This window comes from Miniopterus schreibersii (assembly GCF_964146895.1).
Source record: "Miniopterus schreibersii genome assembly, chromosome: 5".
Classification (NCBI taxonomy): domain Eukaryota; kingdom Metazoa; phylum Chordata; class Mammalia; order Chiroptera; family Miniopteridae; genus Miniopterus; species Miniopterus schreibersii.
The window spans coordinates 1,367,975-1,394,043 of record NC_138106.1 but is presented as its reverse complement, the minus strand read 5'-3'; the positions used below and the strand labels follow the sequence as shown (position 1 = coordinate 1,394,043).

General features: G+C 55.2%; 1 protein-coding gene across 1 annotated transcript in view; it reads right to left on the bottom strand.

Moving 5' to 3' along the window:
• Window positions 1-20,458, bottom strand: part of EVA1C (eva-1 homolog C) — a 50,814-nt gene extending 30,356 nt beyond the window's left edge. The window contains 2 exon segments of the mRNA XM_081139420.1: window positions 20,218-20,234; window positions 20,236-20,458. Of these exon segments, the coding sequence (XP_080995546.1) occupies window positions 20,218-20,234; window positions 20,236-20,411 (193 nt within the window). The 5' untranslated portion in view covers window positions 20,412-20,458.
• Between the last annotated feature and the right edge of the window lie 5,611 nt (window positions 20,459-26,069).

Here is a 26,069-nt window from a genome sequence, read left to right as displayed (position 1 = left end):
TCTAATGATGCCAGACCGCAGCACAAGCAAGAAATAATCCTTCATTCTGTTATTCCTCCAAGATTTGGGAGTTGTTGGCTTCAGCAGCCAGCCGACCCTGACTACTACAGCACCTGTCAACAGGTACCTGTGTTAAGTAGAAAGCTGGCAGGACTTTGAGATGTACTGAAGACTTCCACCAAACACATCTTACTAGTTTATGATGGTGTTGTTGGCATCATCGCATGAGACCTTCAGTCCTCCTTGGGGGAATCATTTCTTTAAGACATCACTACTGACAAGCTGTAATTGAAGTGGGTTAAATTACTAAGGAGATAAAAGGGATTAGGGTCTCGTTAATTAGCCTCTCTCTTCACCACTGACTTTAAAAAACTACATTAGCAAAAGGGAAGGTGGAGATTGGTGGGCCCCGATGGGACGCCCATGGGCAGGCAAGTTCCTGCACACCAATGAGTGTGGGAGAGGGATGGGGCCCTGGGCAGGCTGGTGTGGTTCCCCAGAGAGTGCTGGCCCAGGATAAAAAGTGCCCAAGCACGGGGGTGGTGGCCACAGGCTATGATGAAGGGAATTCAGGCTTTGGGATCCCTCAGATCAGATGCCTGTTTGGGCACGTTGAGTAAAACCTCTTTAGACCTCAGTTTCCTCATCTGTGAAATGGGAGCCTCAGGCCTGCTTTACAGGCTCAATGGGCAGGTAATAAGAAGCAACTTAAGTAGGGCACCTGGTACCATGGCCGGGCGCGCCAAGTTCACCCCCAGGAGAGCAGGAGCAGATGAGAAGGAAAAGTGGTGGGAGTCCCAGCTTTGGAACAAGGGAGCCCCAAAGAGGGCAAGGACCAGGAGCAGCCAAATCACCGCCTCCCAGCTTAGCCTTGGTTTGGCCTTAGGACAAAGTCACCTGGTGAAACAGTCGATGAAGTTTGCTTTCATATCCTATAAAATTACCCCCAAATAGGGCTCATCTTCATGACGGTGATGATGCCATTGATCACTTGTCCCCAGGTTTGGGGGCGCATGGAGGCCACTTTTACAGCTATGAGCATGATGCTCCCTGAAAAGTCCAGCCAGGGCCGATCTGGGTAAGTTTGCTGGCTTCTGACACTCCCCTTCCCAGCTCATCTCCCGTCCACCCCCCCCCCCCCCGTTCTGCTGTTTCACCACGTAAGACACGGTGTCGGTTTCTCCCCTTTCTTGCTCTATCCCCAGCTCCTAGGGAGAGTCTGACGCGCAGTAGAAGGACAGGAACAGTTTTCAAACGAACGAGTGGGCGAGTGTGAGGAAGGCTGCCGAGCAAGAGCAGAGCAGAACGGGTGGTGAGTAGGAGATCCTGGTTAACCCTCCCGACTGCCCCCCATGCCCCCCCTCCCGGGGCTCACAGAGCTCTCTGTGACCACAATGTCCTTTAAAAAAAAAAATAAAAAAATATATATATATATATATATATATATGTATTATTGATTTTAGAGAGAGAGGGAGACGGATAGAAACATCGATCGACAGCCTCCTGCACGTCCCTTACTGGGGATCGATCCCACAACCCCGGGCATGTGCCCTGACTGGGAATTGAACCAGTGACCTCTTGGTTCATGGGTTGACGCTCAACCGCTGAGCCACGCCGGCCGGGCTCCACTGTCCATTTAAAGGCTTCCTGTTTTCCTGATGCCTCAGCATCCCCACCAGCAGGCTGTGAGCCGTGACCAGGAGCGCCAGGGTGATGAGGCTGGTCCCTGCTACGAGGTCCCTTTCTTGGGCCCCCCTGATTGTGACCCAGTGGCCTTCAAAGGCACCAATAAAACCTTTCCTGCCCTTTGCTGTGTACGACACCTGACCCCCAACACTGGCACTGCCCAGGGTCCTCTCCCCCGTCAAGGACCTGCGAGTGCAGTAAGTCCTTTCATTTCCGATGCCTCTCCAAGCAGAATTTCTGTGGCCATAGTAGAGTGATGCTTAAACACCCCACGGAGAAGACTTACTCCTTCATTTACGTCACATACAAAGACACATATAGGTAGCCCTGGCCGGTGTGGTTCAGTGGTTAGAGTGGCGGCCTGTGCACCAAAGGATCTCGGGTTCAATTCCCGGTCAAGGGCATGTACCTGGGTTGTAGGGTCAATCCCCAGCCCCAGACAGGGCGCGTGGGGAAGGCAACCAATCGATGTCTCTCTCACGTCAATGTTTCTCTCTCCCCCCCCTTCTTTCCACTCTCTCTAAAAATCAATAGAAAAACTGTAGTCAGGTAAGAATTAACAATAACAAAAAAACACATATGTATATACACATATATAGAGAGAGACCGGTACAGATCGATAGATTAAAACTACCCTAACATGCTGTGTTGGAGCCGAATGACAGTAGCAGGGTTACACTCGCTATTTTATTTTGCACACGTCTGATAGGAGCTCCTTCAACCAAAGGTTTCAAATCCTACAGAAGTGAGCAAACACCTCGTTGGGTAGCCAGGTACCAAGCCCGCACGGCCACTCAGGGAACCCCGTCTGGGTGAGGTTCATTTAGAAGTAACTGGATCAATCCCACTTGCCCCGAGCGTCTGAACGGATCCCGTTCTCCTCTCTCTGGGGGGAAGAGTAACCCCCAAACCTCAGGGTGTGGGCGAGGAGCATTCGATAACTTAATGCGACTTTTTACCAGCACTTAGAGCTTAGATATGAAATCTACACTTGGGCTTTTCTGCTTGGAGGCGGCAGAGCTGGTGGCTCCCGCCCCGGGCACAACAAAAGGCTCTCAGAAGCACTCAGGGAAGCTGACCAACCAGGAGGCGGGCACCGGGCACGGGGCGGGAAGGTGCTTCTCAACGCCAGGCGGCCGGTCCGCACCTGCCCCCTCTGAGGTGTGTGGGCCGCCTGAGGTCCACGCGATACGTTCCCGGCAGGAATGAAGACTCCGGGCACGTTATTCGGTAATTTGGAAAATTACATAGTGGTTTCTCTGCTCATAATAGCGAAACTATTTTTTTTTTTTAACTTTAGGGGTGATGTTTGGAGAATAGCACTCCAAACCTCAACGAGATATTTGGACCCTGGCCAGTGTGGTTCAGTGGTTAGAGCATCGGCCTGCACGCCAAAGGGTCAAGGGTTCGATTTCCGGTCAAGGGCACGTATCTGGGTGGCAGGTTGGATCCCTGGCCTCCGTCAGGCAACCCATCGATGCGTCTCTCTCACATCCATGTTTCTCTCTTCCCACCTCCCTCCTGCCCTTCCATTCTCTCTAAAAATCAATGGGAAAATATCCTCAGGTGAGGATTACCAACAACAAAAAAGCTGTCACCATGACTGGATTCCCTGAGCAGCTAACAAAACCAGGAGCAGGGAAATTTCTAAAACTTGAAACAAGTGCAAACAGTGAATCCCGGGGAGGCCGCGCTTGGAAACAAGCTGGGCTCGGGCGGCACCTGTTACCACCGCCTCGCGGTCCGTGGAGGGCTCAGGACGGGAGGATCTGAGCGAACCCCGGCTTTGGTTTCGCCTTAAATTCAGGAAACTGACAGCATTTCTTCCTTTGTGCTTCCCAGGAGCAGGGGGGCTGGGCAAAGGTAAGAAATACGGGCCCCCACAGGGCAATTAGGCCGCCGGCCCCCAGCTCGTATTCCTCCTTAACTGAGCCCCGCACGCTCGCCCCGGGGCCTGGGGGAACCTCCCGCAGGCTCGGCCTCACCGATGGCGCAGGGCCCACGCCTCCCGTGGGCTCCCGTTTACTCTCCCACGGCCCCCTCCTGCCACAGCTGTGCCTCCGACTGCCCTCCCCTCCGCTTCTTCTCCATCTGCTGCCTAATTTTACAGACACCACCTGGTGACAACTGAGTGCTTCCGTCTCTCACTCCGAGCCCAGTTACGGCTCCTTGATTCCCCACCGCCCAGGGGCCTCTTCGGGCTCCTGGCTCCGGGCCCTCTTCTGGGAGGTTAAGTGAGGACAGTCGGGCCCTGGTGTGTGGGTACCTAGGGCCGAAAGTCATTATTCAAAGAGCCCGTATTTGCAAATTTGCCTACTTGCTAATGTTTATTTGTAACCCCCGACATGAAGCTGAGCCGGGCTCGCCTGGCCATTCCCGCAGGTGCACGGAGCCGGAACACCGGAGCCGCCAGGGTGCCCGGGGTCCCCGCTGGGGTGAGCGGGGTGACAGCTGCCTCTTGCCCCGGCTCACGCTGCCATGTGTCCTTTCTGTGGTCGGTTTCATGGCACCATGTTTTTCACATTTCTGTGCTTTGTGTTGGTGATTTTGTTGTGCTCAATGTCCGGTGCTGAGGCACTGTCTGGGTCCCTGGGCACAAGGAGGCTGGGTGGGGGGTCCCTGGGCACAGGGAGGCTGGGTGGGGGTCCCTGGGCACAAGGAGACTGGGTGGGGGGTCCCTGGGCACAAGGAGACTGGGTGGGGGGCCCCTGGGCACAAGGAGGCTCGGTAGGGAGTCTCTGGGCACAAGGAGACTGGGTGGGGGGTCCCTGGGCACAAGGAGACTGGGTGGGGGGTCCCTGGGCACAGCGAGGCTGGGTGGGGGGTCCCTGGGCACAGGGAGGTTGTTTCATTCAATGGTGTGAGGAAGAGACCGACGAGAGACATCCTGAGTTTGGGGAACTTAAGTTTGTTGTGGCCACAATCTCCACGACAAGGTGACATTTCTCCAGGAGCCCAGGTGAAGGGAAACAGGTGAAGTCGGGGGAAGGGACAAAGAACAGAAAATGACACGTTCTGAGAACAAGCCAAAGACAACCGTGGGCGGGGATCCTGCCGGCAGAGGGATCGGAAACTGCTCTCCGCCCTGCGCCGCTCAGGGGCCTTGGGAGGCCCGCACGCCAGGTGGGCAGAGACGAACACCGGCCCCTCTCGGCCTCAACCAGCACACGGCTCCCGACACACAGGAAGAAAACCAAGTTCTGATAACTTATAAAAACACCTAATAGGTTTAATCTGCGGAGCCAAAAGGTCTTCTGAGCCGGCAGCCCAGCGAAGTCCTAGTGTTTTTGAAATGGTCAGACTCTCATCCGATCTGAGATAAACAACAGGGAACAACAGGCTGAGTTACATCTTTCTTAAAAAAATGTTTTTATTGATTTCAGAGAGAGGAAGGGAGAGGGAGAGAGAGAAACATCAATGATGAGAGAGTCACTGATCGGCTGCCTCCTGCACGCCCCCCACTGGGGATCGAACCCACAACCCGGGCCTGTGCCCTGACCGGGAATCGAACCCTGACCTCCTGGTTCATAGGTCGACGCTCAATTGCTGAGCCACGCCGGCCAGGCCTGAGTTACATCTTAACGGACACTGTTCTGGGGCTCGTCTGAGAGTCAGCAATCTCCCCCCAATAAAGGCAGACGGGCTGCAGGTGGGCCAGAGCCTAGAAGGGGCGCGTTGCTCGTTCCGGATGGAGGACTGAAGAGCAAACTTGTGAGCACCCCACCCTGCAGGCAGCTGGGAGCCCGCAGGGAGCCGCAGGTGACCCTGCTTCCTGCCCACGCGGCTCCCTAACCTGCGGCTCCTTCCGGCCCAAACGCTCACCTGGATTCCGGGAGCCGCACAGGCCGTGCCTCCTCCAGGCTGGGTCCCCTGGCCAAGCTCCAGGTTCCGGAACCTGCCCCTGCTTCCCTCTTCTGCCTGAAGACTTGCGCATCCTGAGTTCAAGACCCTTACGACTTCTCTAGGTAAGTTGCTAACTAAAATTACCAATTAGTCCGGCACGTGTGGCTCAGTGCTTAGAGCGTCGGCCTGCACGCCGGAGGGTCTTGGGTTCAAGTCCCCGTCAAGGGCATGTACCTGGGTTGCGGGTTTGATCCCACCCCTGGTTGGGGCACGTGCAAGAGAAAACCAACGGATGTCTCTCTCTCTCTTCCACTCTCTCTAAAAATCAATGGGGGGAAATATCCTCAGGTGAGGAACAACAGAGTAGTAATAATAAAATGACCGATGCATCTGCGCGCCTGTGGCTCACAGTGGCATCTGTAATCTAAGAGGCCTGCGGGGGCCCCCCTTCCCCAAACATCGCTCGCTTCAGAGTCATGGGGTGAAGCGACCTCACAGTCCCCCCGGCTCCTGGAGTGATGCCCGGGGCGCAGAGCATCCTGCCCGGGCCGCCCCTGGGCAAACGTGTGCGAACAGAACCATGAAGAAACACCAGGCAAACCCGAGCTGCGGGACGGTCTGCACAGCAACCGTCGGGTCATCTCAAAAGGCCCGTGTCGCGGAGACAGACACTGGGAGCTGGTCTGGGTCTGGCGGGGACTAGAGACGGGCCCACTGAAAACAAGGCGGGGGCCCTGGCCGGTTTGGCTCCGTGGCTAGAGTGTCCGCCTTCGGACTGAAGGGTCTTGGGTTTGATTCCTGGTCAAGGGCCCGTGTGTCGGTTCCCGGCTTGTCCCCAGCCCGAGTCTGGGTGCGTGTGGGAGGCAACCAATCAATGTCTCTCTCTCTCTCCACCCCCTTCCTCTCTCTCTGAAAAACAATGGAAAAATATCCTCCGGTGAGGGTTAAAAGAAAACAAGGCAGGAGCCCGGATTTTCTTGGGCTCCGTGGGGTGTCACTGAGCCCAACGTGGCCTGTGGGTCGGAGAACAGCTCGGAGCCGGGTCCTGTGCGGACTGTGGCCGCTGTTCTCGGCTGTCAGACTGTTGTTTCTTCATGTTCGGGAGGGAAGGACAGTTTGTCTGCAACTCAGAGAAAAATGGAGCTGAGGCAATAAAACAAACATTTGGGGAATCCGGGAGAGGGTGTAAAAGAAGTCTTTGTACCATTCTTGCAAATGTTCTGTGTCTGGAAAAATAACGACAGATATTTACTAAGTACGCAGATGGATTTTGAAGGGTGCGGTTTTCCCAGCAGATCTCCGCCTGCTTCCCGGGAGAGTCTCCTCGGACACTGTCAGGTGTCAGCACCCGGGCGCCACCCAGATTCCAAGTCTATCAGCCGGGCGGGGCTCAGGCCTCTTGTATCAGGACAGCGTCCCGGGGAGATCACGGCGCGAGCCCAGCGGGATAAGAACAGCCGGGGCCGCCCTGGTTTTGTCGGGAGAAGGGAAGCTTGGGGCTGAGGGCTTTCCGGGCCCTTCCCTCTCCTCTTCGTATATAGACACGTTTTTATTGGTTTCAGAGAGAGAGAGAAAAACAACAGTGACGAGAGAGACTCATTGACTGGGTGCCTCCTGCAGGCCCCCTACTGGGGACTGAGCCTGAAACCCGGAATCAAACCGCGACCTCCCGGTTCATAGGTCAACACTCAACCACTGAGCCACACCGGACGGGCCTGCCTCCTCCCTTCCAGAGCTGATCCCGGGCAGCACAGCCACTCACGAGGAGCACTGCTCTGCGCCCAGTCTTGGCCCCGTCACCAACAAGCTGGGGGCAGCCTGGGCTCTCTCGGCTGTCGGACAGGCTCACCAAGAGCTGCCCCTGAGGCAGAACAAGCCCAGGACGTGGGCGCCGGCTCAGCGGCTTGCCTCCCTGGGCCCCAGTGCCCTGCGGCGGGTCTGCGCAGGATGGCAACCTGAAATCCTCTCCGTGCCCCAGCGGCAGGTTCTGTCACAGGCTGGGTGGCTCCCTGCAGCCCTCTCCCTTCGCGAGGACTGAAGTCCAGGAGGGTCCTCGGCACAGGGGCTGGAGGGGGCAGGAGGACACCAATCCAAGGAGCAGGGAGGCAGGCTGCCCACGCTCCCGAGGGAAACCGAGGCACCTGCCACTGGTCCCTTCATGAGACAGGCTTGTCAGGGATCTGTGGGAAGAAGGTGCCCTCATCTGAGGCCCCGCCCGGGTCCCAGACCCCAACCCCTGTCCAGCTCCAGACTTCTAGACCCTGCCCGGCCTTCTGAAACTGCGCTGCTCAGAACGGCCGCCCCGCCCGCAGGTGGCCACTGGGCACCTGAGACGTGGCCCGTCTACACTGGGATGTGCCGTAGGTGTAAACTGCACACCGATTTCCAAGTATCCATAAGCAAAAAAGAACATAAACCATCTCATTAATTTTAAAAAAGACTGGCCAACGTTGCCATGTTCGTACTTTGGGTTAAGTAACATTTACTGTGGAAATTCACGTGGGCTGCACTATATTCCGACCGACAGCTCCGTTCTGCAGTCTGCATGCTGTCCTTCTGTGACTCGCTTCCCTGGTGATAACTACATTAGGATCCAATCAGGGAAGAATTTAGTGCTCGGTGGCACCAGGCTGGGCCCCGAATGCCCGCGATGGGAACTGCTCAGCTTCCCCCTGGGGTCCTCAGGCTTCCGCGATCCCAGCAAACCCTCCATCCCCGCAGCCCACGGGAGGGCAGCTGCTGCTGGGAACGTCCATTCCTCACGGCTTGCTCAAATAATTGCAATTATATTAATTTACATCCTCACACTCAACACTGCCACTTACTTATTTTTTTACTTTTTTTTTTTTAATCTTCACCAGAGAATATTTTTCCATTGCTTTTTCTGAGCGCGTGGGGGGCGGGGGGAGAGAGAGACATCAATTGGTCGCCTCCCACACATGCCTCGACCGGGGGCCAGGGATTAATCCTGCAACCGAGTCACGTGCCCTTGACCAGACATGAACCCGGGCCCTTCAGTACACAGGCCGACGCTCTAACCACTGAGCTAAACTGGCCAGGGCTCAATGCTGGCATTTTAACCCAATCCGTGAGGCTGAATCACAAACATCTGATATTCTTTAAAGATATATATATATATGTGTGTGTGTGTGTGTTTTTATTGATTTCAGAGAGAGGACAGGGGAGAGAGAGAGAAACATCAGTGATGAGAGTCACTGATCAGCTGCCTCCTGCACGCCCCCTGCTGGGGTTGAGCCCACAACCCGGGCCTGTGCCCTGACTGGGAATCGAACCACGATCTCCTGGTTCATAGGCTGACACTCACCCACTGAGCCACGCCGGCCAGGCCATTTGATATTCTTAAGTAAAACTCTCAGTGAACATATCATCCTCTGTATATTCCACCTGATCATTTGCCTTCCCAGGGAAAAAGAACATATGGGTGATGGAGACAAATGGTACAGAGGAGATGCTCATCAAAGACCCCAAGGCAGTGAGTGGCACATCACATTCTGGAAGGCTCCCCAATTCCCACAGAAGTCTGCAGTTTGGGTTCGATTTGCATGTCACCATCTGACTGCCTTCTAAAGATGAAGGGGCGCTTGCTGTGTGTGTGTGAGAGCTACACACGCAAGAGCAACTTAATTAAGACATTCCCTTTGGTCAGGCCTTCCTCACAGTAACCTGAGGTCCTGGAGAGCCCAGGGGGGTCAATCTGTGTTCTGTTTCCAGAGACGGATCTTCTCGTCCATGGTCTGATCACCCGGCCGGCGTGGCTCAGTGGTTGAGTGTCAACCTATGAACCAGGAGGCCACAGTTCGATTCCCGGTCAGGGCACTTGCCCAGGTTGTGGGCTCGACCTCCAGTCGGGGGCGTGCAGGAGGCAGCCGATCAATGACTCTCTCATCATTGGTGTTTCTAACTCTCTCCCTCTCCCTTCCTCTCTCTGAAATCAATAAAAACATATTTTCTTAAAAAAACCAACATACTGGTCTTTGCTTAGAAACATAATGCTTATAAAAAGGCACAAAGGGAAGATGTTCTGATTTCTTAATATGAACAGATCCTGAAAACTCAAGTTCCATCGACCAAAACGGGCAGGCAAGAGAGGAGGAGCCAACCCCCCCCCCCCCGCTCCCGCCCCGAGAGCATTCCCCCAGCACCCACTTTAGCGGTACATCTGAACCACGGCTCTGACAGGCCTGCTGCTTCCTTCTGCGCCAACAGCCACACAATGGACCTCTTTTTTTGGACAAAGCCCTTCAAATGCTCGGATTCAGACGGACTGAGTCACGGAACTGAGCAAACACCACACGCCCATTCCTGCCGGAGCCCTGCGCGCTCTGGGAAACAATCCCACGTCTTCTCCGTGCCCGGCAGAGTAGAGAACTATTTTCATTAGAGTTGTGACCTGTGTGAAAGGGGTGACGGGACGGCAGGCTCTGCCAGCGAGCAGCTGTCCTTTGGCCTCGTGGCCTCTGAGCAGCGGCGGCAGGCGTCATTTCAGACAGGTGAGTCCCCTTCCAGAGGTGCTTGGCCCTACAACCACAGAAGCTGCAGATGTGCCCTGGTAGGTGTGTGACATTCAGCACAGAGAGGTGGACAGGGCCACGTGGAAAACACGCGATGCAGATTCATCCCCACAATTCGCTCTCTCGCTCTCTTTTTAAATATATATTAATTGATTTTAGAGAGAGGGAGACAGAAACATTAATGAGAGAGAAACATCGATCGGCTGCCTCCTGCACGCCCCCTACTGGAGATCGAGCCCACAACCCCGCGCACGTGCCCTGACCGGGAATCGAACAGGTGGCCTCTTGGTTCACAGGTCGACGCTCAACCGCTGAGCCACGCCAACCGGGCCAATTAGCTCTCTTTGAACACGTCTCTGTAGAGGGTGTCACGTGAGCACAGAGAGGTGAGCATGTTTCACAAAAATGTCAGTGTGTGTGTGTGTGAGCCGCCCACACACTGTGCGCAGAGGTGGGGGGTGGCAGAAAGGGGGTGCAGGAGGGATGGGAGCAGGGGCAGAGCAGGAAAGTGGGCTGAGGCTGTGGGAGGCACTGACTTCCCCTCTCCCTTGTAAGACTCAAAATAACTGCCCCCCACCCGCGATTGTTCTGCGGAGGCTGTGAGATAACCAGAGGCGTTGGAAACGGGTCCGTCCTCACACCGACTTCAAGCCCGAGTGCCTCTCCGCAGGGGTGTTCTAGTTTGACGTTCCTGATGGCAAAGATCTGAGTCTGACGTGAGGAGGGCAACGGGCCCCAGACACGGGCCCGTTCCCGGGGGGAGGGTCTGGGTCAGAGCCCCGGGCGAGACTGTGCAGGGGAACCGTGGCTGGGTTCCCGCTTCGCGGCTGGATTCCCGCTGCCGCGGTCTGAAGGATGGGACCTTCCCTGTGGCCGCAGGAGCCAAGCTGGCCTGGAGAAGAGCCGTGGAGACATCTCCAGGGTTTGCCAAACTCAACTTTGGTTTCTAAAAAAGTTTCCCACCTACTTCAGATTCCAAATGTGGAGAAAATGAAATACGCCCAGCTGGCCCGTCTAGACTGGTTTTCTGGACCCCAGGGGGACGGCGGATCACTCCTCGTTGTGGGCACTGTCCTGGGCATCGTGGGGCGTTGAGCGGCATCCCTGGGGGCCAGCAGCACCCCTTAGTTGTGACAAATAAAACTGCCTGCAGACATTGCCAAACATCCTTGGGGTAACAAATCTCCCCGGACTGAGAGTCAGTGGTTCAGGCTAAATGTGGACAAGCTCAGTTTTCATCGGGTGAAGGCAGCCGTGTACCGTAAGGACCATGTGGCATTTGGGGGGCAAGTCGGCCACCTTCCCCTGCCTTGAACAGCCAGAGGGAGACGCAGAAGTCTGACAAAGGCAGACCTTTTACCTCAAAACCTAGCTTTATGGCTTTAGGGAGCCATAAAACTATTTTAAAAATAATCCTGGGGAAAAATTCCTGGGGCACCTACCTCAAAAAAAAAAAAGTAAATCAGAAGAGAGGGATCTCCCCACTTGAACCCGGACTTGAAAGAGGTAAAACTGACGCCAGGTGTGCTCTGGGGCTCTGCAGTGTGCTCCAGCCCTTCCCACAGCGGGTCCCCCGGCCCCGGCCGCAGGCCCCCTTCTGCCCCGGCTGTGGGCGCCCTGCCTCCCTGCCCACAGAGCACCTGGCCTTGTTGGCTCTCGAGGGCGTGTCTAGTCCTTCGGGCCTCAGAGAATAGCGGCAGGTGTTTTAAAATGACCGTCCCTTAACTTCACAGTCGTATTGACAAAAAGAGGTGTGTCGGCCTGAACTTGGGTCCAGTGTTTTTTGTTGTTTTGTTTTTTTTTAATAGAAAAAGAGAACTGTGTGATTCCTTGAAGCGTAGCCCTCAAAAGCTGTACAAATTGGCCTCCAGATAAGATCCTGCTTTCTCATCCCCACCTGTCTCCTGCCGGACGGGGTGGGGGGACCTCGGGGGCCGCGGTCTCTCTTGTTCCAGACTCTACAGCATGATGATTTATGATTCCTAAGCCTGAGAGCGTCGGAAGCCGCTTAACATGAAAAGAGAGAAAAATCTTCCGAGTCGAGAGGAAGAAAGAAGGGCCGGGGAGCGTCATGCTCGACTCAGACTGAAACGCTACTCCGAAGGCTGCCCCGAGCACGCATCTCACAGGCCCCGGCAGACAAAAAGGGTTATTTTATCCCGATTATGCCCCCACATTGCCGGGGGGAGGGACTCATTTGTAATCATCAAAGGAATGCTGACAGACTTGAAACGGGATTTCATTCTATTATAGTCATCCGAATTAAAGATTGGCTCTGGAGATCACTCTTAGGTTTCTTCCTCCCTGCGCTTCCAGCCCCAAATGAGGCGATTTGTATTCAGGGGACATCTGAGGCCGACGTGAAATCAGACGGTTTGCAAACATACATTTCAGATTCAGTGGCCTGCGTTTTGAATCTCAATGTTGCCTGGTCCTCCGTGTGTGGAGAACTTGGCTCTCAGCCCTGGCCTGTCTGCTCAGTGGTTACAGCATCGGCCTGCAGACTGAAGGGTCCGAGGTTCGATTCTGGTCAAGGGCACGTGCCCCAGTTCAGGCTCGATCCCTGGCCCCAATTGATGTGTCTCTCTCACATTGATGTTTCTTTCTCTCTCCCCCTTCCACTCTCTGAAGAGCAATGGAGAGGGTATCCTCCAGTGAGGATTAAAAAAAGAAAGAAAACTTGGCTCTCGGCATAAAACAAATCTCAAGCACTGTTTCATTCCCTAGATAAATTCACTGTCAGGGTCCTGAGTGTGCACGTGATGATTCGGGTATCCAGAAATGCAGGTATGGAAATGTAAAGTCCAGGCATGGGCAGGGTGACTGGTGGGTCTACAGACACACTCCCAATCCCTCGATTCCAAGCTCTGTGGTTTGGATACTATTCGGAGAATGTGACCTGCCAAGTCTTTCAGTCATCCCTCCAACTCTTGTTATCTATGTGGCCACAAACCCACTGAGAAGGAAGTCTTCCCGGGACAGGACTGGCTCTTTGAGTAGCCTTGGATCATATGTAGCACAGCCTCTGATGCCTAAAAGGCTTAACATTTCCTGTTCTTTCATACAGAATCCCCACTGTGTAATCACCTTGGAACTGGTGCCCACCTGGGGAAGGGACTTGGGTACCTCTGGCTGGAGCTCATCAGTCAGCAGAAGAGCTCAACAGAGTCAACAAACTATCTCTTGACTTTAGCTGCCAAAGAAACTAGATATCTTAGCGACATGTCTCAAGACGGGGAGAAGGCACACTCTCCGTAGGCAGAAACCAAGGATGTGGGTGAAGTACATTAGAAGTTGTACCATTTCTTTACTTTGTATCTCAGTGTCCTTCCTCATGAAGTACATCCTCTAGTAGTTCTTTCAGGAAGGATTTATCAGTGGTGAACACATCTATTCCACACTCTCGAAGATAGTTTAGTTAGGTATACAGTTCTGCATTGATAGTTGTTGTTTTCCAGAACCTGGAAAACATTTCATTGGCTTCTGGCTCTCATAGCTGTTGCAAAGACTTTATAAATAATATTTTTTTCTCTCTTTAATTGTTTGAAGACTATCACTTTGTTTTTAGTATTTTACAGTTTCAATATTATAGGTGTAAATTTATTTTTATTTTACTTGCTTGGGATGCTTGAGTCTAAATATTTCATTAATTCTTGAAAACTGATTCCAAGATATTATTGCTTTGAGTGTTGTCTCTCCTTTATTTTCCCTAATCTTTCTTTCTTTTTTTTTTTTTAATATATATTTATTGATTTCAGAGAGAGGAAAGGAGAGGCAGAGAGAGAGATAGAAACATCAATGATGAGAGAGTCATTGATTGAGCCCACAACCCGGGCATGTGCCCTGACCGGGAATCGAACCCTGATTGCCTGGATCCTAGGTCAATGCTCAACCGTTGAGCCACGCCTGGCCGGTCCCTAATCTCTTTTTCTATGATTCTGATGTATGCTGAACCTTCACTCCATCCCCCATGTCTTATAAACTCTTTTTTTCATGTCTTTACCTCCTTTGCTGCATTCTGGATAATTTCTCCAGCTTTATTTTCCAGTTCACCATTTCTCTCTTCAGCTAAGTCTAATCTATCCATTAAGCTTTTAACTTCAATGAATATAGTTTTCATTAATGCAGTAGTATTAGTATAGTTAGTAGATATATTTGGTTGTTTTACAAATATGCCCACTCTATAGCCTTTCATTCCTTTTTCATGTTTTTAATTTCCTCCATTATTTAAGAACTCCGTTGTTTTTACTGAGGACTATTGCTCATATAATGTTGTACTGGATTGTGTGATTCTATCAATAGGATTTCATCTCTAAGAATCTTGTGGGTTTGTGTTGGTGATGTTTCTATGCAGGGAGTATTTGTGTGTTTGGCTTTGGCTTTGCCAAGTACCCTGCGGCACAACCATCCTGGGATAACTTGGTTAGTTTCTCAGCTTGGGTTTCCTGGTGAAGGTAATGTGAATTCAAAACCCAGACTATTGCAAAGGCAGGCCTGTGGTTACATATTCTCAAGGGAGGTTATTTTTTCCTCCAACCCTGAGCCCAGGCTGAGAAGTTTCCTTGTCATCTTTCTTTGCAAGAAGGCTGACTTGTTTCTCATCCAGCTTCTTATGAATGTTTCATCCCTGCAGGTCCCGGCTTTATGTGGAGATCTTTATCCCAACGCCTCCCCTTACCCTGGTCTAATGCCTTGTCTCTGCCCTCATGCACCTGTTGAATCCTGGTTGTCAAGACCAACAAAAGGCCCCAGTGTAGCCACAGGGTCGGTGCTGCTGACTTCTCCAGTTCTCCGATCCCTCTTCATGTGTGTTCCTTGGATGGTCCTTATGTGTAGTAACTCATTTATGCATTTAAAGGGCGTTTGTTATATTTTACTCAGTAGCTGTAGGTGTTTCGTTGGAGAAGTAATTTCAGAAATAAGTTCCACCAAATTTCCAGAATAGACCACAGATCCTGCTCTGTAATCAGTTCTTTGGGGCTACACGGTGCTGTCTGTAGACAAGATGTGGCGTGGACAATACCAGAAAGTCCTGGGGGTAAAAGTGGGTCTAGCAGATTACGACATAAACATTACAGAACTGGCACTGCTTTAAACTACTTGTAATTTATTCATGTTAGCATTAGAGAATCTGCCTGGGTTCAAATCTCCAAAAGTTACTTAACCTCTCTTTGCCTCAGTTTCTTCAAAGTATCACAATAGTATCCCCTTCGTAGGGTCGTGAGGATTAAATGAGCTAGTAACAGGAAGTTCTTGGAACAGTGTCTGGTACAGAATGTTTTACGTGTTTCATACACTGATAGTGTTTTTAACTCACCAACTTCTCCTACTTGTGCTGAGAGAGGCCAAGTAGAGAGGTTCCTGTCTATGCCAGACCAGAGTTTTAACTGAGATGGTGCAGACACGGGAGCCGAATCAGGGACCTCCAGGGGACAGGAGATGCTCAGAAAGCACAGACTGAGCCACGTGGTTGGCCACCCTTCCCATCTGAGGTTCTCCTTCAAGTACTAAAATCTCAGTGAGTCTAGGATTTACGTTATTAAGGAAAGCTATTTCCTTCCAGAAAGGTACAAACACATCAGCATCATTAAAATAGTGACCTGGTATAAAATTTCAGAGTCCCCTCACCCCTACCCCCCAGGTCCATTACTTAGCTTGAATGATAAGAGTATAGATTTTTTTAAATTGATTTTAGAGAGAGGGGAAGAGAGAGAGAGAGAGAGAGATTGATGATTGATTGATTGATTGGTTGCCTCCCATGTGTGCCCCCACTGGGGCCGGGGATCCAACCTGCAACCCAGGTATGTGCCCTTGACCGGTAATCGAACCTGCAACCCTTCAATGCATGGGCCAATGCTCTAACCACTGAGCAGGGCCAGCGAGGGCACCTGGGGAGCTTTGAAAAAGAGATCAGTGCCTGGCTTTCCCCAGACCAATTGCATCAGAAGCCCTGGGGTGCTGCTTGAGCCCCCACACTCTGGTTTAGACACTGGTGATTCTAATGTGCACCCAGGGCTGAGACCTGCTGCTTAAACGGGCAATTCTGTCCCCTCCATCAGGACCTAGTTCCCACCCCTCAGCCCCAAAGATCGGCTGAATTGCCATTTGTCTACATTCTGAAATTCTCAGCCAAGGAAACAAGGAGCTGGGGTCGGGTTTATTTGCTGGACTGTGAGTGATCTGATCACTTCCTGCAGGGGCCGCTGACGGCAGGGAGGGGGCACCAGCTGAGAGACCCCCTGCCACCACGCGGTGACCCTTCTGAGAGGTCTGGGGACGTGGGGTCCAGGGAAGGTTCCCATCATCTCCTCCCCTCTTCTTCCCACACTCACGGCCTGCACCCCAGGAAAAAGCCAAATGTGTAAACACACCGCCTGACTGCTTTGTCCGAAGTCAGGAGTTTTTGAGGCATCCACGTGGGAACTAGAACAACTTCCCACCCTTTCCTTCCCACCCCCACCCTCGGCACAGCCCATCCATCACCTAGGACTTCTGTGAGAAGAAAGAAGGGGGAGCGGGGAGAGGGGACCCCGCCTGCCTCAGCAGAGACGATGGATGTAAAACAAGGGCAGCCGGAGCACTGCCCTTAGCGCTGGCAAAACATAGAGGGCCCTTGCTTTTTACGGCTAAAACCTAAATGGGACCTTCCTCCCCTCAGCCCTACCCCAGCCTTGTCCTCTGAGCGAAGATGCTGCTGACACTATGCTTCTGTATTACTTTCTGCTGTTGTTAATCCTACCAGAGGATATTTTCCCCTTGATTTTCAGAGAGTGGAAGGGAGGGAAAGGGGGGGGGGAGACATCGATGTGAGAGGCACATTGATCGGTTGCCTCCCGTAGGCGCCCCGACCGGGGACTGAACCCGCACCCCAGGTCCATGCCCTTGACTGGGAATTGAAAACCCTCCACCCTTCGGTCCTCAGGCGGATGCTCTAACCATTGGGCCACACCAGCTGGAACGACTTCTGTATTTTTTCTTTTTTTTTAATCAATGATCAATTTGGGTCTCTCAGGCCAAATCCCCGATTTTGGGATGCCGTCAGAAAGAACAGAAATCCATCCCGCAGAGGAAGATGGGTGAATGCCAAGCGCGTCCGAGTGTGGAATTAGGGACCAGAGGCGTTCCTTCTGCAGGCACAGCTCGGGCCTCCCTGGGATATGGCTTTAATGGGTGATGATGGACAGCCTTCCAGCGGCCGCTGGCAGCGCCTCCGTATCTTCAGGGCTGAGGGAGAAGGCGCCTGGGGGGGCTGTTTCCCAGCGAGCTCGGAGGTGATTAGCCGGAGTCACGAGCACACGGGGGGGGGGGGGGGGGGGGGCCCTCGATGCAGCCTCTGGCTAATTAAGGGTGAGATCTGATGCTGGAATCCCCAGGGCAAAAAAATAAAAATCAATGACCCAGGAAACCTGCACCAGCTGACAGCCGCAGGACAAGGCTGCAGGGTGAGTCACAAAGAAGAGAAAGGCTTAAGTGACTTCCCCAAACTCTCTGCTTGGTCCCCTGTGTGGACAACGGCTGGGACCCGACATCTGGCACCTTCTTCCACGCGGATACACCATCCTTCCCCCAGCCCCTTCTTTGCAGGGTGAAAGGGGTCCCAGGCTCCCCCAATTTCAGTTTTTATATTCCTGTGTTTAGAAAAACTACCGTCCGCCCGGCCGGGCGTGGCTCAGCGGTGGAGCGTGGACCTGGGATCCAGGCGATCGGGTTCGATTCCTGGTCAGGGCACATGCCCGGGTTGCGGGCTCAATCAATGACTCTCATCATTGATGTTTCTATCTCTCTCTCTCCCTCTCCTTTCCTCTCTCTGAAATCAATAAAGATATATTTTTAAAAAAAGAAAAACTACTGTCTGCATTGCCCGGTGCGGCTCCCCGGCGCCGGCCCATAGCTGCGTCTCCCGGGGGGAGGGGTCGCTGTTTCCTTACAGGCTTCTGCTTTCTACTCATCTCTCCAAGTTCGCAAAAAGGAACAGGACGGCCTGTCCCCAGGGGAGCAGGCATCGGGCTCTGAGGCCACTGGAGTGGGGGGTGGGCTTCCGTGATCCGGACCCACTGCTCTGATTAAAACGTTCATCTGAACGCTCACTGTCATCGCTGGAGCTCAGGGATCTTCCTCAACGCTGAATATCACGTGCAGCTTAGGAGGTCTCTGAAGATTCGTTAGGTTTCAAGTCCCGTGAATCTACTCTGGAAGACTTCACGTTCTCCCTAAGCCTTTCCTTTTAAAAGCTTTTTTAAAATAGATTTTTAGAGAGAGAGTAAGGGGGAGGGAGAGAGAGGGACATCGAGGGGCTGCCTCCTGCACGCCCCCTGCTGGGGACGGAGCCTGCAACCCCGGCCTCCTGGCTCGAGGTCAAGGCTCGGCCGCTGAGCCGGGGCGCCGGCTCCCTCAGCCTTTCCTAACGTTTTGCCACGCCCTGTAGGATTGAGACTTAAAGCGGAGTGTGTCTGTGGTTTGGGAGGATGTTAATTTTCTTTTTTTCTCCACAAAAGGGCCCCTGACACCTGACACTTTCTCCCTGGACCTCAGATCCCTAGAGAGCAAGGCCGATGGATGAATCTGGAAATACCACCCACTGCTGGCTCCAGGAGCGTCAAACCCTGGACGTCAGGTTCCCACCCAAAGCAGAAGGAAATTCCTCCTCTCACATAGGTCGTCCAGAAAGAGGTGTGTCAAAGCCTGCCTTTCCCTCGGGATACGGCCTCCCTGTTCCCCGCGCGGGTTCACCGCCCGTAACCGTGGCTGCACACGGACCCCTCCACGCTTGGGTGGTGACCACAGACGGCCACAGGTCTGCTCAACCCATTGGTTGCGCTGCAGTTTACCTAAAGCGGTATTTGTTCAGTTGCAGCGATGTCAGCTTTCAGTTCTTTCCTTACAATATTCAGAGCTCGGAGGTGGCTGAAGTCAGAGCCTGCTCTCCAGAGCTCAGATCAGCAAATACAGAACTTTTCCAGCAGCCGAGAAAGTTCTATTCCTCCGAAAAAAGTCAATAGCGCTCGAAAAGCATTTCCCTAGCACATTTGCCTCAGCGCCCTGACCCCGCGGCGCTCGGTTTTAAGGGCTGCGGTTTGCTTGCCAAATAGGCATATCTTGGCTTCCTCTGCTAGGTGGAAACACTGCCTTGATATTAAATATGCAGAGAAAAGAACCTCTGACCTGAGGCTCCCGGCTAACAATGACCTGCTCTGTAAGTAAACCAGAAACCCAGCTCCGCTTCTGGTTTCCGAGCGCTCCCTGCCACGTTCTGGTCTCCTGCGTAGAAGTCCCGGGGACTGCGGTTTTATTGCAAAAGACCCTGTGGCCAGGGCCCTCTGGGGACACGCAGGACCTGGGCTCGCAGGAGATGCTGGGAAGGGGGAGAGGGGCTCGGAGCTGCTTCCTGAGCTGGGAGAGGGTGGAGGCTCCCAGAGGGAGACCCGGTCGGGGGTGACAACCGGGAGGAGGCCGGTTGCTCCAGGCAAGGGCAGCCGGCGGCCGTAGGCAGGCGGCTGGGTAGCCCTCGTCCACCCAGGGAAACTGCTCTCACTGCCCGTTGCCCCACCTACGAGCCAGGACACCTGAGAGCGGCTGCAGGAGCCCCGGTCCCAGTCCCCCAAAGGAAAAGCCTCACCTTTGGAGGGAGTCCTTATTTTTTAAGTAGGCTGGGACTGGAGGGGGGGTGCTGGTGCCTTTTGGAGGCAGTCATGCGCCCCCCCCCCAAGTCTCCTCTGTTCTGTAAGCTTCTCACCTCTCCACCCGACCTGCCCTCCCCCCAGGCTTCCCAGACTTCAGGTCGGGTGTCCCGGGGCTAGTCTCCATACCTGCGCCCCTGGAGACTGGCCGGGGCACGCCTGGAGGGTGTGGGTGGAAACCAAGGGCACCCCCTGGGCCAACAGCACGTGGATTTCACTGCGCTGGGCGGCTGGGGTGGCTCAGCTCAAGGAGCCTGGGGCCCACGCGCGTCCACCAGCGGAGTCGCTGATGCCGGGAAACTGAAGTCAACAGCGAGGCGACAAACTCCAAGTCTGTTACCCCCTTTCCATCTCGGGGGGGGCGCCCCCGCCACCCCGCACACGCAGCCACCTACATGCTAACAGCACTGGGAGCGAGCGCACCCCCTTCCGCCAACCCTGCCGAACCCCTCGGGCGGCCGCCCCGGCCGAGGGCTCACCTGGCGGCGCCGGGGCGCGGGGCGCACGGCGAGGGCGGGCGCTTCTTACCCGAGAAGTCCGAGAGCGCGGCGACCTCCCGGGAGCAGACGAGCACCGCGCACAGCAGGCGCAGGAGCCGCGCCGGCCGCTCCACCTGCGCGCGGGGCCCGGGATGCTGCGCGGGCGGCGGGCGCGCGGGGCCCGGCAGGAGCATGGCGCGCGGCGGGCGCGGGGGCGCGTCACATGGCCCACGAGGGGTGCCCGCGGCTCGGCGGCCCCCTGGCACCTCCGCGCGCGGCCGGCACCGGCTCCCCGGCCACGGGAGGGGGCGGAGACCGGGGCGGGGCGAGGAGCCCCGGGAAGGAGCCGCGTAGTTTCCCCGAGAGGAAGCCGCCGCCGCCGCGCGGAGGAAACCGGGGGGGCCGGAGGGAAAGCGCAGCCCGGGCGCCCCGGCCGCGGAGGGCGCCCCCCGCAGCGTGCCCCGCGCCCCGCGCCCGGGTCCGCCCCTGGGCCGGCCCGACGCCCCGCCCGGCCCGCGCTGGCCCGACGCCAGCCTCGCCCTGGCCGCGGGAGGAGCGCGCCCGGTGCCCGTGACGCACTTTGGAGCCGGCGCCGCGCGGGGAGTCTGGGCGGCCGGGGCGGGGCGAGGCCGGGGCGGGGGCCCCAGGGGGTGGGGACCTGGAGGTGCGACACTGACGCGCCTACGGGCCGCCTCGCTCCACGTGCGGCCTCGCCGAGCGCGCAGCTGTCCGCGCCCCACGGGGGACCGAGGCCCGAGCCCGCGGGAGTTTGCGCGGCGGGGGGGGGGGCACGGGGTCTCGGAGCGGCTCCCGCGGCCCGGGGCCGGTTGCCTTGGGCTCCGAGGGACACACGCCTCCCCCGGGACTGGCCGCGCGGCGCCGGGAGGCTGACACCGGGCCGAGTGCACGGCCACCCGGACGGCCCCGAGCGCTAGGGCCGCGCGTCCTTCCCAAGGGGGCCCAGCGCCTTTCCGAGCCTCTGGGGACGCGCGGCGTGTCCCACGCGTGGACCTGCGCAGCCCGTGGACGAGGAGCGCACAGAGGGGCCGGACTGGAGGGACCCGCAGACGAGCGTGCGGGGCTCCGTGGGCGCGCCGGCTGCGGGAGCCTGGGCCCCAGAGACCCGCACCCGCGGACCGCGCGGGGAGGCGGGCGGGGCGGCGGCGGGGGCTCGGCACGGGGCGTCCCGGAACCCGCGGGGAGCCCTGCCCAGCCCGCGGGGAGCCCTGCCCAGCTCGCGGGGGGCGGGCCTCCGCGGAAACGTAGACACTGAGCCCCGGGGGCGGGACCGGGCGCCCTGCCCAGCGGCTCCGAGCGGCTCCGCGAGAAGCGCACGGGGAGGCGGAGGGGGGGGAAGGGGGGGACAGGGGGGCGCTGGGGGGCGGGGGCAGCGAGAGAAAAGTGAGGAGACGCGGAGACCGCGGCGCCTGCCTGCGCGACCCTCTCCGAGGCGGGCGGCGCGGGGCCCGGAGGGACGGACGACGCGGGTCCCACACGTGCGCCCGCGGGGGGGGGGGGGCACGGGGTCCGGGCCGCTCAGTGTTTGTGGGGTGGGACCCCGTCTGCGAGGCTCAGTGATTTTCAAACTCTGCCTTGAAACGCTCCCCTTCTCGCTCCCCCTCGGAAATTGTTCGCGCCCTTCCCGGGTGGGGAAACTGAGGCTGGGAGGTGGGGAGGGAGCCCCTCGGTATAAGGGACGCGTCCCCGGAACTCGGGTCCCTCGTGGGCTTTCATTCCACCCGCACTCCGCCCCCCCCCCCCCCCGTTCGGACGCTCCGGGGCCTGGGTGCTGCCGCCCGGTAGGCATGGCCCGGCTTCCCGGTGCCCTGTGGGCACGGCTACTGACTGTGCCGGCCCCCCCCAGGCCTCCTCCGTGAAGCCCCCAAGCCCGTCCTGAGTCTGTAATGAGAAGACGCGGGGCTGCGGCCGGACGGCCTGGGACTGGGGGGCGCTGGTCAGCACCGGTCAGTGCTGCAGCGAGGCCGGCAGGCTTTGGACAGGCGGAGCCTGGGGAACAGGGGCCAGTGGGGCAGAGGGGAGCTGAGCCCGAGGAGGGAGGGAGGTGGGTGTTGGGGACCTTTTCGGGCAAGATGGATGAGAGACGGGACAGGTGGGCCAAGCAAAAGCCAGGTGCTTGGGAAGGGTGACCCTTTTAGGACAAGGGACCAGCATGTGTGAAATCCAGAAGCAGGGCTCCCCGGAGGAGTGAGAGAAGGCAGAGGACAGGGTGGGTGGGGGAAGAGTTTAGGCAGAGGGAGTGGGCAGCGGGGAGAGCAAAGGGCAGGCCGGGTGGTGCCCAGCGTCACCAGCTGGAGCTCAGCACCCGGACAACCAGCCAACACTTCCATCCAGCCTTAAGCCAGCAAAGAACTGTAAACACGGGAGTGGCGAAATCAGGTGTGTGCTGGTGGAAGATGCTCCGCTGCCGAGTGCCACTGGGCCAGAGGGTCACAGGGGGTTCAGAGGTCATGTACCCCAAAGAATGGAAAGCAGGGACCAGGACAGGTCCATGTCCACTGCAGCACTGTTCCCAACAGCCTAGAGGTGGGAGCGACCCAAGTGTCCTCGGACGGAGGAAGGATAGAGAAGGTGCGGAATAGTATTCAGCCGTGAAAAGGAATGGACTTGCGATGCTACATTGTGGCTGAATCTTGAAAGTATCCTACTCAGCACCATACGCCAGACACAGAACCATAAACATTGTACGGTTCCGCTTACGTGAAATATCCAGAATCGGCAGGCTCAGAGAGGGGAGGCAGGGGTCACCAAGACTGGGAGAAGGGAGACAGTTTCTCCCTTCCGGGTGATGAAAATATTCTGGAAATAGAGAGTGGTGAGCGATGGGCGCACAGTGCTGTGAATGTCGCTAACACACTGAACTCTACACCTAAAATGGCAGATTTTGTGTTGCATGTATTGACCACAACCTCAAAACATTAACAATGTAATAATCCGAAAACCACTGAGCTGTACGCTTGAAATGGGTGGGCTGTGTGGTATGTGAATTATAGCTCCCTAAAGCTGTTTTTAAGACATCAAACAGTAACGGCGAAGGGTGTCCAGGGAGGTGGTCACAGTCTGGGTGTGGCCGGGAGGCTATGGCTCTGCGTCGGGCTGGGGCTTTGCTGGCCCCGAGAGACGAGCTGAGCGGCCAAATGGGGGAGACGTTTGGGAGGGGTGGACAGCAGGGTGCCGCCAGATTTTCGTGGGACTCGAGGGAGGCCTGGCTTCCCTCTGCTTTGCCCCTCAGCTGCTCACTGTTAAATCAGATTTTAGTCCTAATCACATCTCTTTAAGAATGTTTAAATCATGCAAGAAAATGAAATAATTCCATTTATCGTCCTCTCTGGAGCCCTTGGTTCCAAGGGCCTTGGTGACCCCAACCAAACGGACACCAATTACCACCCCTCCCATTCCTCGGTCTCTAGTTATTATACAATCAAATTCCTAAACTCTGGGGCACTATAGAAACTTGTGGGACAGGGAAACGGGAGGCAGCCGCACTTCAAAGAAGGAGAACCCCTAGTAAAATCAATCTGGGGCATCAAGAGGTGTGATCTTTCCCACCGAGGTGCTAGCTTTCCCTTTCTTGATGGGATTCAAAGAACCAAAAGCAGTCATACGTGGCTCCACCATGACTCGGCAGAGCTACAGGCACCGGAGTCACAGTCGGATGAAGGGCGAGCCAAATAATAAAGTGCTCCCCAAATATTAATATTCACAGCAACCCTTTGAGATGGGTGCGAACCAGAACCAGCTCCACAACTTACTGCAAAATGAGGATGTGGAGCTCCTTGTTAAAAAACTACTAAGAATTTCAAGACAGCCCTGGCCGGTGTGGCTCAATGGTTAGAGCATCAGCCTGCACACCAGAGAGTCTCGGGGTGGACTCTCGGTCAAGAGCACGTGTCTGGGGTGCAGGTTTGATCCCCAGTCCTGGTTGGGGCGTGTGTGAGAGGCAACCAATTGATGTGTCTCTCTCACATCTATGTTTCTCTCTCCCTCCCTCCCTCCCTCCCACTCCCTGTAAATATCAATGGAGAAAATATCCTTGAGTGAAGATTAACCCCAAAATATATATTTTTTCAAGATATATCATATCTTGAAAATATATATTTTTTCAACATATATTTTTTCAAGAGCATTGAGTCGAGCAGGGTCTCTGAGCACAGGACCTGAGGTACTGCGCGGGTGACACTCCCACGAAGCGGGTGCCACCACCATCTCCGTGTCTCAGATGTGGGGATGGATGGCACAGACTCCCACGGATCGCCTGAGGCAGGACTTGAAACCCCCTTAAACTGCTAAGACACCAAAATTAAGGAGGGACACTGAGACGGAGTCACATGAAAGCGTCCGCTGTGTGGTGGCCCCCTGGGTGATCTTGCCCCTTCCTGCACGCGAGTTCGAGATGCGCCTCTGTACCCACAACACTCACTCTGTGTGGGAGAGGTGCCCTTCTGGGAAATCTAAAGGACCGTTGTTCACTCTTATTTGAGTTTTGTTTTCCGTAGTTACAGTTACCTGCGATCAATCACAGTCTGGAAATATTAAATGGAAAATTCCAGAAATAAACAATTCATAAGTTTTCAGTTATGTGCTGCTCTGAGCAGCATTGTGGTGAAATCTATGCCATCTGCTCCATCCCTGGGAGCTTGGAATGTGAATCATCACTTTGTCCAGCATCTCCAGAGCCGCCTGTACAAGAGAGAGACCACATCTGCATAACTTTTATTACAGTATATTGTCACAATTGTTCTATTTTATTATTAGTTATTGTTAATTTCTTACTGTGCCTGATTTATAAATTAAATTTTACTGTAAGTCCGTGTGTATAGGAAAGAACATTAGCATACATGGGGTTGGGAGCCATCTGCGGGCTCAGGCGTCCACTGGGGTCTGGGAATGAATCCGTCACGGATAAGGGGGGACGACTGTACACTTCCTATTTTCATATCTTAATTCCTGCCTTTGTTTTTTTTTAATTTTGAAGCAACCCTGTCCCATCTTCCCAGCTCTACACGACATCCCAGTCCCTCCTTCCACGCCTGTCTTGAAAGATGTTCATGTGCCTTGTGCCCAGACTCCAGGCCGGGGCCGCTCCCCTCACCTGCGCCATCCAGGTAAGGCTGCGGGCTCGCAACAAAGACGGGCCGCGGCCCTGCTGGGGAGATATAAACCACCATTTGTCAGCCGCAAAGAAACCAACCTTTCAGCCCGGGAGAGTGAGGCCAAATGTGGTCCAGAGCTAAAAAGGCTTATTTTTAGAGTGCAACAAATGGTGGTTTGTTTGTGGAGCTGGCACCAAAGAGCCACAGCGACAGCAAAGAGCCTGCTCGCTGAGCGGGAAAGCTGGGCAGCTAGAAAGGCTGATTTCAAAAGCCCACAGGAGGGGGCCTTGAAGAACAAGCGGGCAGAGCTGGTGTGTGTGTGTGTGGCCGCCACCCGAGGTCAAAGGCAGCCAGTGCGGGCGTCCCTGTTCTGCGGCCGGTGGCCAGCTACCCACAGAGGCATCGGACCTCCCGGCCTCTCATTTCTTCGCATCTGCAAAGTGAAAAGGTCAGACTCTGAGGCCCATTTTGGCTTTAAATTTAAATGTAATCTATTTAAATTAGATGTCAGAAAATTGGTGAAATCTATGCTAATTCCTTGACATTCCTTTATGTTTTCTTAAACACATCTTTTTATTTTTGTGTGTATGCCCTCAATTTGTTTCTATGATATTCACATTTTTTCCTTTGCAGTAAAACACAGCACAAACACACTGTTGGGGGTTCTCGGGGCACTGTGAGGGGTTGGATTCTGACCTCGGGGATTCTCAGCGTGGAGGGTCCCCTCCTGGCACCACTGTT